Source organism: Fulmarus glacialis, unplaced genomic scaffold, assembly GCF_000690835.1.
Source record: "Fulmarus glacialis isolate BGI_N327 unplaced genomic scaffold, ASM69083v1 scaffold19675, whole genome shotgun sequence".
Taxonomy (NCBI): Eukaryota; Metazoa; Chordata; class Aves; order Procellariiformes; family Procellariidae; genus Fulmarus; species Fulmarus glacialis.
Window position 1 is genome coordinate 1 of NW_009213877.1, and position 12,463 is coordinate 12,463.

Below are 12,463 nucleotides of genomic sequence, written 5' to 3' on the forward strand. Positions count from 1 at the left end.
GGTGTTGGGGGGAGTTTGGGAGGCCTTGGGGGGTGTCTGGAGCCTTTGGGGCACCTGGGGGTTCTGGGTGCCTTGAAGCTCTGATATTTTTCTTTTACCCTTTCCCCCCCCCGCCTCTTACTTACTGAACCATTTCAAAGCAAAGAGTTAATCCAGCAAATGGCATCTGTTGTTCAACTATAAATTTCTGTAAGTCTATTTTGGCTTGAAGAGATTCAGAAGGATTTTACAATGGTGGGAAATAACAGTAAGGTTTAGGAAATATCATGAGCATAATTAAAGGAGAAAAGGTAAAAAACAAATTCGAACTTCAGAACTGTAGTTATAAGCAGGTGGATTCTGGAATTCTGCAGGGGCTCCTTAACTTTGAAAAGTATTAAAAATTTCATACTTGAGAATAAGTAAGCATTAGTTTGTTAATACAGTAAGTTTATTTGCTGTATTACTGTGTTTAATTACTGTAAATTACTGATATATATTTCTTACCTCTGATATTAATTCCGATATACTCTCCCTGCTCTGTTTATGAAACACAGAAAGCTCTGTTACGCAGTCTTCATCAAGATGTCCCAGCTGCAAGAACATGACTGATATTGAAGCATGAGGCTTTCAAGCTGTCTCATAATCCATATCTGACTGTGACGCTGCCGTGAACCCCAGTAGGCTGAGTCAATAATCAACCATGATTTTAAACCTTGCATTTTAAAGTTAGCATCATAGCTAAATATTGTAGGGAACAGACTGAAAAAGTCATATAAGTTCAACAACTTCACAGTCTGGCCCCTCCTTGGTGAGAGATTGTGAATTCAAATAAGAAAGCCTGACAGCAGATGAGATTTTTACTAGAATGGAAGCTACACTTTCATCTCTCCTTAAATATTCAAAGCTATCAGATATACACATCTTTTCTAGAGCCAGTTAGAACTGATGCTGCGAGCACAGTAAAGATATTCTTTACCTAGAGAAACAGTGGCATCCAGTGGCCAAAGGGAGGCATTAGCTGCAAACATGCAGGAACTTCTCAGTACTTACTACTGACAGCTATATCATTTTATTTTTTTCCTCTCCGTACTACCTTAGTCTCTCACACAAGTAAAACAAGTGACAGAGAGACAGGATGGACATACTTTCAATGAGGTCAAGTTTTTATTCAAACTAGCAATTTTCAGTGAGGACTAGATACAAGATAAACCATAATCATTTCTAACACGCTCTCAAGAACATTTGCGTTTTGCACCTTAAACAAAGTAATGACAAGCAGCCTGGAGAATCAACTGGTCATTCGTATGTGGAAATACTTCACATTTTGATGAGAAGTCAGTTATTTTGCAAATTAAGCATCAGCTGCGGAATACAATGAAAACACATTTGAAATTCCTCCTCAAGAGAAATCAGGAGAAAATAATTTCATTTTGACAGCAAGAATAATCAGAAAGGAACCACGGTCGTCTCGAAGTTCATCTCTGGAGAAACGTCTTCACACTCCCATACTGTGAGGACGATAGTAAGCCAGTAAAGATTACATTAAATACTTTAGTATTAATCTGACCAGTGTACTTACTGGGTGTTTACTTTGCCACTGAACAGCATCAGAATAACCTTGCATGAGCCAAGGGTGACTTAGCAGATGTTTAACTGTAATCCGCTTCTTTGGGTCCACCTGGTGGGCAATGAACATCAAGCCGATACTTAAATCATGGAGAAGAACTGGAAAAACAATTTGTCTTTACTTAGAATTTTAGTGTGGTTCAAACGGAACCAAAGCTACCCTTTTTAGGGTAGCTCAAATGGAAACCAATACTGTTTCATAGCTTCACCAAAAGGAAGGTCAAACACATGAGCTGTGAAGAGCAATTACAGAACCTACAGTTAAAATAAGTGTTCCAGGAATATTTAGCATTGGCTAGATTGCTTAGATGTAGCCCATATGCACATTCAGTATGTTTAGCTTCATTCATAAAACAGCTTTCATTTATACAGCACAATTAAGAACAACCAAATGCAGGCTGCTTGAAGACTTTGTTTAATCATTTAAACTTTGCTTAATTATTTCTATACCAAATCATTCTTCTCAAAGAGTTTTCAGCAGAAGGCAATATTAATCTTCTCTTCAAAAATTTGCAAGAATTAAACTTCTTGTTTCAACACTGAATATTTTTAAAGTATTTTATTGATGTAATGTTTTGACCTATGCAATAGTACTTTATAGACCTATTGAATAGAAGCAATACCTTTACCTGCAGCATTTGGTTAAGTAGTAACGTACTGCTAGGAGAGAGCCACTTTGGAATAGTGTATTTTCCTCTCTGCAGAAAAAAAGCGGATTTAGAATGAACCTTAAATAGCTAGCTTAAAAGGAACTGCTAAATTACTTGGATGATAGTGGCATCTGTATTTGGTCAAAAATGAAGAACAGCAGGCACATGCAAACTTAGCTTTAAGAATGACCTGAATAAATCTAACGGTAGTACTAAAACTCAGCTGTATTACTAAGCAAAATGCTATGTTTGAATGACCAGCTGCAGTTTACAGCCACTCAGCTTGTGTGACATTTCCATCTCAGTCCACTTTTGCAGCTAACCTGCTCCTTATCTATTGTATTGTTTCATCATATCAACTTGATACTGAAGTTTTAGAAGTGCAAACATGTTGGAGCATGAATGACTGATATTAGCATTTTGAAATGTGAATATTCACTGAAATCACTACTTTTCACACACTAAAATAAACCATCCTTAACATTCAGCTATCCTTTTTTTGAATACATTACATCTAAGGATAGAGTTTCGATCTCTACTCATACTGCAGACAGGAAAAAGGTTGCAGATCTAACAGGTAAGTTTCTTTCAATCAAATGATTTACTGGGTTTTTTTTAATTCTTGATTAGAAGAAAATTGAAAATGGATTTCGGATTTGAAGTACAATGACAGTAGCTACAAACCAAACCAAATTCACCATCAAGGATCATTTACTTCTCAATGAAAATATAGAAAAATAAATAAAAATCAGTAAACAGCCATTGTGAAACAACATAACTATCAATTTGTCAAGGCAGCTTTATTTCTACAAACAAATGCCTCAATAACAAAACAGTTGGTATTATATGCAACATACATTTCTAAGCAGAGTATGTATTGCTTTGACATCACAGGCTAAAGAATTTAAGTTACATCTTTAAAGACACTATTAATGAGCTATTTATAAATAGTTTGTAGGCCGTTTCACAATGCAGCTTTACTCTGAAACTAAGCCAAGTCAAGCAACACGTGTAATCTATATTTTGTTTTTAATCTATTGCTACGGAACATAGGACAAGGAAAAACAAAATTAGCATCTACTTGACTGAGGGCAATGCTGGAAGGTAAACACCTTGCTATAGCTACTAGATGCATAAGATCACATGAGAAATGAGGTTTTTTTACAGAAGTTACATCACATGCTTGTTTTTTAATTCAAAAAGTAAAGGCATTTATTCAAGTATTCCCAAATGAAGAAATGTGGAACATTCCAGGGAAAGAAACACTGCATGTAAGTCATGATCCTAATTAGATTCAAGCAGCAGATTATTACATTGACTTGGAACAATAGATCTGAGTTGAGATTACAATAAATTTCAGGATCTATAATGTGTGAAATTAAATTCCACAACACTGCGTAAGTGTCCTCATTTCAAGCAATTTTCAGTTCACAACCACATAAAATTAAAACAAATTCCAAGTGGAAATAGCAAGCCTGCATCTTAACACCTGTGACATTACCAGTTTTCGACTGCACCCAGACTAACTTGGTCGTCTCAGTTCACTTAAACAAGTTCCACAGGCCAACATTCTGTCAGTCCAAAGAAATCGGCTCCTAGTTCCTGTGCATGTTAGACAAGTATAACTATGCAGAAATCATCTTTGATGATCTTAAGACCTCCGTTCCACATCTAAGCTCTCTGTTCATGTTTCAACTATTAACAAGTCTAAGAGAATGAATACCTTAAGAACTTAGATCATTTACCAGGTTCTGCATCTTGGCAGGATGACCAGGATAAAGGGTTTTCTGTTGTCCTACAAAAGTATGCTTATAAATGGACAAGTTCAATGTATACTAACCTTATTGGTAGACAACACAGTTCACACCACAAGCAGAGAGGGAAAGGTAGCCTCAAGTCTGATTGACAATCTAGTTGATTCCCCTTTATAGCAATTTTACTGAGAAACTGCAAATGCTTGCTAACACTATCTGGATGACGCACTTAGTCACGTGGTTTAGTTTTACGTAGTCCTGCGAGGAGCAGGGAGTTGGACTCGATGATCCTTGTGGGTCCCTTCCAACTTGAGATGTTCTATGATTATGCAAGTAGGAAAGTCATATCATTTTAATGGTGATCTGAATATCAGCATCTCTGCACGATCTCTTTGGATCAGTTAGCCAATGCTTCCTTTTTTTAAGTTCTTTACAATAACTCAAACTGAGCTTCCTACAGATTTTCTGTCAAGGTACTCAAGTCCACTCCAATTCCAGACTAAAAAGCCATGCCGTTTGATGAACTAATCCTGCACTTTACAGCTGTCAGTTGCCTCCTACCAGAGTAGACCTTGAACACTCTTGAGGAGTATTTTGGGTTTTTTTTAAGACATACCAGACTCTCGGTGAGAGAAAGGGGCATAGGAAGCTAAAGCCGTTACCCAACACAGCCACTCCTCACCACACTCACTTACTGGAAGCTTTATCAACATAAATTTTATGGCAGCTTAGAAGTGGTTGGTAGAGGGGTGTGTACGATATGGAACAGCAGCTGTTTAGCTGCATCAGGAGGAGTTTACAGGGACACAGAAGCAATTACTGAATTCTATTACTTACTATTTGTCCTGGTTTCAGGTGGGATAGCGTTAGTTGTCTTTCTAGTAGCTGGTGTGGTGCTGTGTTTTGGGTTTGGTATGAAAGGAATGTTGATGGCACATTGATGCTTTAGTTGTTGTTAAGTAGTGCTTACACTGGTCAAGGACTTTTCAGCTTCCCCCCCTCTGCTGGGTGCACATGAGAAGCTGGGAGGGAGCATAGCCAGGACAGCTAACCCAACTGGCCAATAGGGTATTCCATACTATATGATGTCATGTTCAGTATATAAACTAGGAGGCGTGGTCCAGGAAGAGGTGGCTGTCATGGCTTGGGACAGGCTGGGCTGGGCATTGCGCTTGGTGAGCAGTTGCTTTGTGCATCGCCTGCCTTGTATATTCTATTATTGTTGTTGTTATCATTATTATTATTACTGTTCTACTTTGTTTTATTTCAATTATTAAATTGTTTTTATCTCAACCCGCAAGTTTTCCTACTTGTGCCCTCCCGATTCTCTCCCCCATCCTACTGCAGGTGGGGGGAGCAAGCGGCTGTGCGGTGTTTAGTTGCTGACTAGTGTTAAACCATGACATTATTTATTCAACTTTTTCTGTTGATTATGGTGTCTTACATTTCCTCCTTATTTTGGAGGAGGAAAGCATAATAGCAGATGCAGAATCCTGCTTTTCCTAGACATGAGAATAGCTGACATTTAAGAACTTTATTTTTGGTAAATCAAATTACATATTTGCACTTCTATTCCATACAACTCAGGGAGAAGCCAGATGAAGGCTCAGATACAAAAATCCAGCCCACCAGCAAGAAAATGCTTCTCCTGAAACTTAATTTCCTATCATATTATAGGACCAAGCTAGAGTACTGCAAAAGCCAACCGAAGACGGAAACAAATCCACAAAATATTGATAGGAAAAGTAGCAAAGTAAAAGCAGATAGGCTTTTTCACCCTAGGCACAGCTCAACAGGTTCTGCAATCAGAAAAGCAAAAGGCCTCTCATAATGCTTAGCAATGTCTATTCCTAGTGTATTCTAGCTCCATCAATACCTACCATTATCTTCCTGTAGACAGCCATGATATTGTCATCATCAAAGGGGAGAGAGCCACAGAGTAGAGCATACAGCAGTACTCCCATGCTCCAAATATCTGCCTAAAAAATAAGAGTGGAAGTCCATGAACCTGATCTATCTAAAATGGCTTAGATACAGGTAATATTGTCTCCCTTTGGCAAAGTCCACGTACAACTCATGAAAAGTAGGCTCCTTGATTCTGGACGGAACATTTACATTCCAAGTGAAAGCACACAACCCAAATTCAATTTTCAATTCACTCAAGCTAGAGCACTAGTAAAATCAATATCCTCTCCTTAGGTCACCAAATTGCTGCATTACCTTCAATCTACAAGGATTTCACTGGCAAAAATGAAATCAAACTCACAAGAGACATAGTACAGCAACATATTACTGATTACAACAGCTGTCAGCACAGTTACAATCAACTTTAAAGCCATACTGCTTCTTCGCTACTTGTATAGGCACAACAAGGTACGCATGCCTCATGCTGCCTTATACTGTAATTCCCACTTAGACCATAAAGAAAAAGGAGGCTTGAAAAGCACTGGACTTCATGGAAAACAAAACAAAGGGAAAAAAGAAAGCAGAAGTTAGAGGCCAAGGACAGTGGTGCAAAGGTATGTAAAAGGAAAAAAGACTGATTCCATCCAACAGCACAGCAATTTAGGAAGTCTGAGACGATTGCAATTACAGCATTTTGGATGGATTGACAAAGGCAAGTAGCAGGGCCTAATGTTCTAGACATGGAATCAAAGCTGGATAAACTCCACAATTTTTCTTCTCTCAAATTTTACTACACTGCGCAGTACAAAGAGATCAAGTTTTCATACACGAATTTCAAGCTAAAGGCAGGCCGGGTAAAGCATACAAGATACTGAGGCTGTACAAAAATTTGCAACAAGAGTTGGATAATTAACAGAACAAATTGCTGCTTGAAAGAATGTGCAGTAGAAGGAAGGAGTTTAACTTACTGTTGCGTAGGACACTAAACATGGAACAACAAACGCAGATAGTGAAGGATTAGTCAGAGACGAACTAGCCAGCTTACATGATCTGTGCCACAGAGCACTATGTGCTATTCCAGGCTGTGACTGTTGAGGCTAGTCACACAGCTTCTGCAAACTACCTAGGCAACATTATCCAGAGGTATTCAAGAGACAAGCCAAGTGCGCATATCTGAACCTCACCACCTTTAAATACACGGGGGTAAAAAAAAAACCCTAACCCAAAACTGTGCTACGTACCTCTGAGCCAATATATGCTTTGCCCTGAATCAGCTCTGGTGCTGCATAAGCTGGGCTTCCACAGCATGTGTTCAGATGGTAATCAAGGCCACCCTAGAATAACACAGAAAACCGATCACACGGAAGCACTGGCTTTAACACAGCTTAAGTCTTCTAGCAACGACATATTAGAGACCTCAGAGGCTTCATTCTCCTCTGCTGTGCATCTACATTCACCTTATATTTTGCTTTGGTGTAATATATGGCTTCACTAGGCAAAAATTGTCTAAGACCATGAGTATCCTATAAACATTCAGATCCCAAGCTGCTCCATTCATCTATTATCCTAGCAGTCTTTTCCACAGCTCCTCCTCCGATAAGAATACTTCCCTTTGCAAATGCAAAGAGGAGATGGAACTTGGGAAGGGATCCAAGAGCTACTGGGCATGAGGCTAGATGGTTATTTATACCAATATTTAATGCAACAACTTCATGAAGAACCACTAAAAATACTTCCTTATTAAAACTATGCTATTACTTTGCCTGGGCTTTGTTCTAAGCAGATCAGAATAAGATGACATTATACAACAAAGATGATGGTCTAATAGTCCTGATTGCCTGCAAGATGCTCTAATTTGAGACAAGTAAAACAATCTGAGGACAAGTAACTGTCTTTGGATCAGCAAGACCTCCTTCCCATTAAGTTGTTTCTTAACAGCACCCACCTCACATGTTAAGCTGACAAATAGAAAGGGCTCCTAGAAACCAACTTTAAACTCAGGAAACAACTCAGCACAAGCATATGGAATGAGAAGATTTGTAAATATAATCGGAATAAACTATTTGATTCGATCCACAACCTCCACATACATACAAATCTTTTGAAAAAAGACATACATCATTGAAACTTATTAGGGAAATGTGCACACCAACATAAGCTTTCTATTACAGGCCTTTATATGTGACAGCAGGTGCTACACATAAAAGGTGATCTTTGCCTTAGATTATGATAAAAGATGAGGAGATGTAAGAGGAGAAAACGATCTAACAGTCTAGTCATAACATGCAGTTAACTGCTCTCTCACACAGTTAAGGCCCTACCAAGTAATTAGTGATTGGATGACAACTATGCAAACACTTGTATTTAGGGACTTTGGGCAAGTCTCTGCATTGCACTCTGAAGTCAAACATGCATTTTTTTTATATGCGTGCAGTAGCTGATTTAGCTCTCCTCTGTGAAAGCAGCTGATAGTCTTACCTTTGGCTTTGCACAAAGTCCAAAGTCTATCAGCTTCAAATTATGTTCCTTGTCAATCAGCAGATTTTCCTGGTAAAAGAGAAAGTGGTAATGAATGCTTCTATAACCCAGGTATCCAAGAAACCACATTTTCTTTCACCTTATTTCTTCTTGTCATCAGCAGCTAGAATTTACCTAAAGCTCTCCTCTGGAGATTTTGATTGGTTGCTAATGAATATATCCCATATTCTAGATGGGGAATACTAGTTCCTATCTGCTGAGAAGGGTCCGGGATTGTGGGGGGAGGTGACAGACAACAAGCTGAACATGAGGCAGCAGTCTGCTCTGGCAGAAAAGTCTGTATTAAAAGGAGCACTGCTAGTAGACTGGGAGAAGTTACTCTAGTCCTCTGCTCAGCACAGCTAGAATAGTGCATCTAGTTTCTGCTCCCGAAGCACAGGAAAGCCATCAAACTGAAGTAAGCTCAGTGGATGGCCACCAGTCTGCTCAGGGGGCTGGAGCACTTGCTTAACGAGGAGATGCTGAAGGAAAGACATTCGTTCAGCCTGTAGATGAGAAAGCTTCAGTGGAGACCTCATGGCAGCCTTTCAATACCTACAAGGAGGGCATGAAGACAGAGCTAGTCTCTTCACGGCAATGCATGGTGGAATAATGACAGACAACAGGCATCAAGAGCCATTCAGACTGGAAATAAGGAAAAGCCTTTCTCCTCATAAGGACAGTGAAGAGCTGAACAGGTTGCTCAGAGAGATTGCGCTGCCTCATCTTTGGGAGAGGTTGAAGATGTGACTGGATAAGGCCCGAAGAAGCTTGGTCTGACACTGGTTTGAGCAGGAGGTTCAAGCAGAAGCCCCTAGAAGTCACTTCCCACACAAGCTGTCACAAGATCCTATGAATCAGCTCTTCAGCTACAAGCCAACTCCTTCCAAAACGTACATACAACGCTTTGGGGAGAAGTTCTTTGGAGACAAAGATTTCATGAGCTGTCTAGAAAAACTGTGCATTAAGAATTTGCTTTTCTCAGAGATGTCAGCGTCTCTAAAAATGCAGATTTCTAACCCCTTTGAGGAGAAATGGACTCAAGTCTTCCATTCCTTAAACCTATGCTTAAATTCTGCAGTGACAGCAAAGCCACAGGATGGGTCCAATAGCATGCATCTCCCCTTACACCCTCTGTCTAGCCACCACTTGTTTAAACTACCAGTGTCGCTTTTTCCTTTGGGTGTGAAGACAGAACAGTTTGCACAACAGAGTGGCACCATTCTCTCTCCAGGTACAAGCTGGAATAAAGGGAATAAAGCAACATACAAAGTCAGATCCATGTCTCTGCTCCACTCCCAGCTGCTTCTCTTTTAGAGAAAGCTCCTTCTTCAGATATAGCCACATGCAGCTCAGCTAAGGAATGTAGTAGCAAGTAGAAATAATGCTCTTTCAGAAGATGTTTGTCCCGGTTTCGGCTGGGATAGAGTTAAATTTCTTCCTAGTGCTGTGTTTTGGATTTAGTATGAGAAGAATGTCGATAACACACTGATGTTTTCAGTTGTTGCTAAGTATCCTGCCAAGGACAGCTCTCATACCACCACGCAGAGGATGGGAGGGAGCATCATCGGGACAGCTAGCCCAGCTGGCCAATGAGGTATTCCATACCATGTGACGTCATGCTCAGTATATGAATGGAGGCGTGATCCAGGAAGTACTGATCGCTACTTGGTTATCGGTCAGCGCGGGTGGTGAGCAACTGCATTGTGCATCACTCATTTTGTATATTCTATCATTATCATTATTATTTTCCATTTTCTGTTCTATTAAACTGTCTTTATCTCAACCCACAAGTTTTTCCTCACTCTTACACTTCTGGTTCTCTCCCCGTCCCACTGCAGGAGGGGGGCGGGGGGGGCAGGGGGAGTGAGCAAGCGGCTGCATGGTATTTGGCTGCCTACCAGGTTAAACCACGACAATGTTAGATAAAGAGCTCTAAGCACAAAAGAATGGTGAAAGCATAGCTTATTCCGGCTCCTAATGGAGAAATAAAAGAGGGTGTTTATTATTATTTATGCAAATCCGACTACTATTCAGGCTTACTGGTTTGAGATCCCTGTGGGCATAACCCTGACTGTGAACATAAGCAATTGCTGAAACAATCTGCCGAAAAAATACACGAGCTTCCTCTTCTGAAAGGCGGTCCTTAGAAATTATGTAATCAAACAGCTCTCCTCCAGGACAGTACTGCACGAGGACAGGAAAGAGAATACATTTAGAATACAGTAATGAAATGTAAACAACAATAAGAGCACTGGACAGCAACTAGAGGACACACTTCCTTTCCCTCTGTTTTATCACAGTAGTGCTTAAGTGCCCCCACATGTGCCCTAGGTCAGCACTGCGGCAGACGAAACAAGCTGAGAAGCCTGACTCTTGCCTGACACATTGCAACGGATACATCACACTAACGTCACAGGCAATACAGACTGCCCTGGAGGTGACAACCACCCGGGAGTTCCGGGGTCCCACATATCCTTCTGATGCTATTTTAAAATAACTGAAGCACAAGGTAGGAATTAAAGTTATTTCACTTATTGTAAACAGCGAAGAGCAGCTTTTACAAGAAGATAGAACATATTACCAGCTTAATTTTTAAACTAAAGCGTCTTGAACACGCTCATCATTGAGATAACTTTTCAAAAATTGTTTCATTTGAACTCTGTACATCTACCGGTATAGCTAAAACCAGGAACCTTTGCCATGGCAGAAACACTGTTCCTTACCTCTAAGACCATGAATATTTTCTTAGATGTCTCTATCACGTGATACAACTGGCAAATATGCTGGTGACTTAAGTTCTTCATGGCATCAATTTCTATTTTAACACGAGGCAAGTCATCCTAAGAGACCACAACACCAAGCTATGAAATTGCTGACTATGTTGACAGCCTGTACATTACAGTAAGCATCAAGACTAGTGCAACACAAAATTTCACAGCATGTATATGACAGCATACAATTCAACTGCTCAAATTCAATCCAGCAATAGCTCTGCCATTACTCCCCTACAATTCTTGCACATTGATCAGCAAAAGCCAGAGGGGCAGATGTAAAATACCTAGTATTCTCTTCAGCATTCTGTGTGAATTACTGTAATAATCTTTAACCTCCTCAATTTTACAGCCAGAGAATGTTACCCTCTCCACAAGAGGGCACAAGACTTATGGTCTTCTGTTAAAATTCTTTCAAGTCTACAACATCTGTCAATAGCCAACAGGACAAGCAGGCAGCATTGCAACATGTCGCACCCCTGTGTTCTTGAGAACTCCACAAGAACAGCAGAAGATGCTACCAACTTTTAAGTATCTTTCCACTTACCCCTAGAGCAAGTTTGTCCATGATTTTTATTGCAACTTTTTCACCAGTGAGAAGGTGTCGCGCAAGTTTTACCTTCGCAAACCCACCTAGAATTCGAAAAAAGAGACGTTTAGAGCTCGGTGTGATGACACACTTTCTTGCCTATAATCTCATAGTTACACTAGAGTATGCAGCATGCACAGTGCGCAGTGCCTTCATTAGAGGACGGAGTGATCACTGCTACCAACTTCCAATTATATTTTCAGAGTTCTGGCCCCCAAAATACACACTTGGACACGACCTATAGATTCCACAGTAACAGTTAATCTATACTTAGATAAATACTAAAGCAGTTAGACAGATCACACACATCTGTTTGCATACACAGATTAAGCCTACCTGTTCCAATTGTTTCATGTAATTCATAGTACTTGAGAATTTCCTCGTAGTCACCTACAGCCATTCTGAGAGGAACAGGGATGTTACAATTCTTCTCAGCACCTGCAAGGAGAAAGCGCGGCCAGTGTTCATGCTTTTACACTCTGAGCAGACTCGTAGAAACGGAAAGCACATTTCCTGCAGCTCCAGTGGCGGGGGGAGACCTGCTTTAATTAGCAAGTGCTACACACCTAGCAGTAAATTCACTAGAGGTGTAAGCCCGAACGCCCGCAGGCTAAGCGCACAAAACGGCAGCGTCTTTCAGGGGCTCCTGGCTAGCGCTGAACAGCG

At 40.3% G+C, this 12,463-nt stretch overlaps 1 protein-coding gene across 1 annotated transcript; it reads right to left on the bottom strand.

Annotated features, from left to right (window-relative positions):
- Positions 1 to 486: 486 nt before the first annotated feature.
- On the bottom strand, positions 487 to 12,197 carry LOC104077215 (maternal embryonic leucine zipper kinase-like; the record flags this gene model as incomplete). The annotated part of the gene is made up of 10 exons (XM_009578361.1): positions 12,134 to 12,197; positions 11,756 to 11,841; positions 11,161 to 11,277; positions 10,478 to 10,621; positions 8,396 to 8,464; positions 7,159 to 7,251; positions 5,893 to 5,991; positions 2,238 to 2,306; positions 1,562 to 1,660; positions 487 to 573 (listed from the first exon to the last, which is right to left on the bottom strand). Coding segments are annotated over exons 1-10 (927 nt in total), but the record flags the coding sequence as incomplete, so codon positions are not given.
- Between the last annotated feature and the right edge of the window lie 266 nt (positions 12,198 to 12,463).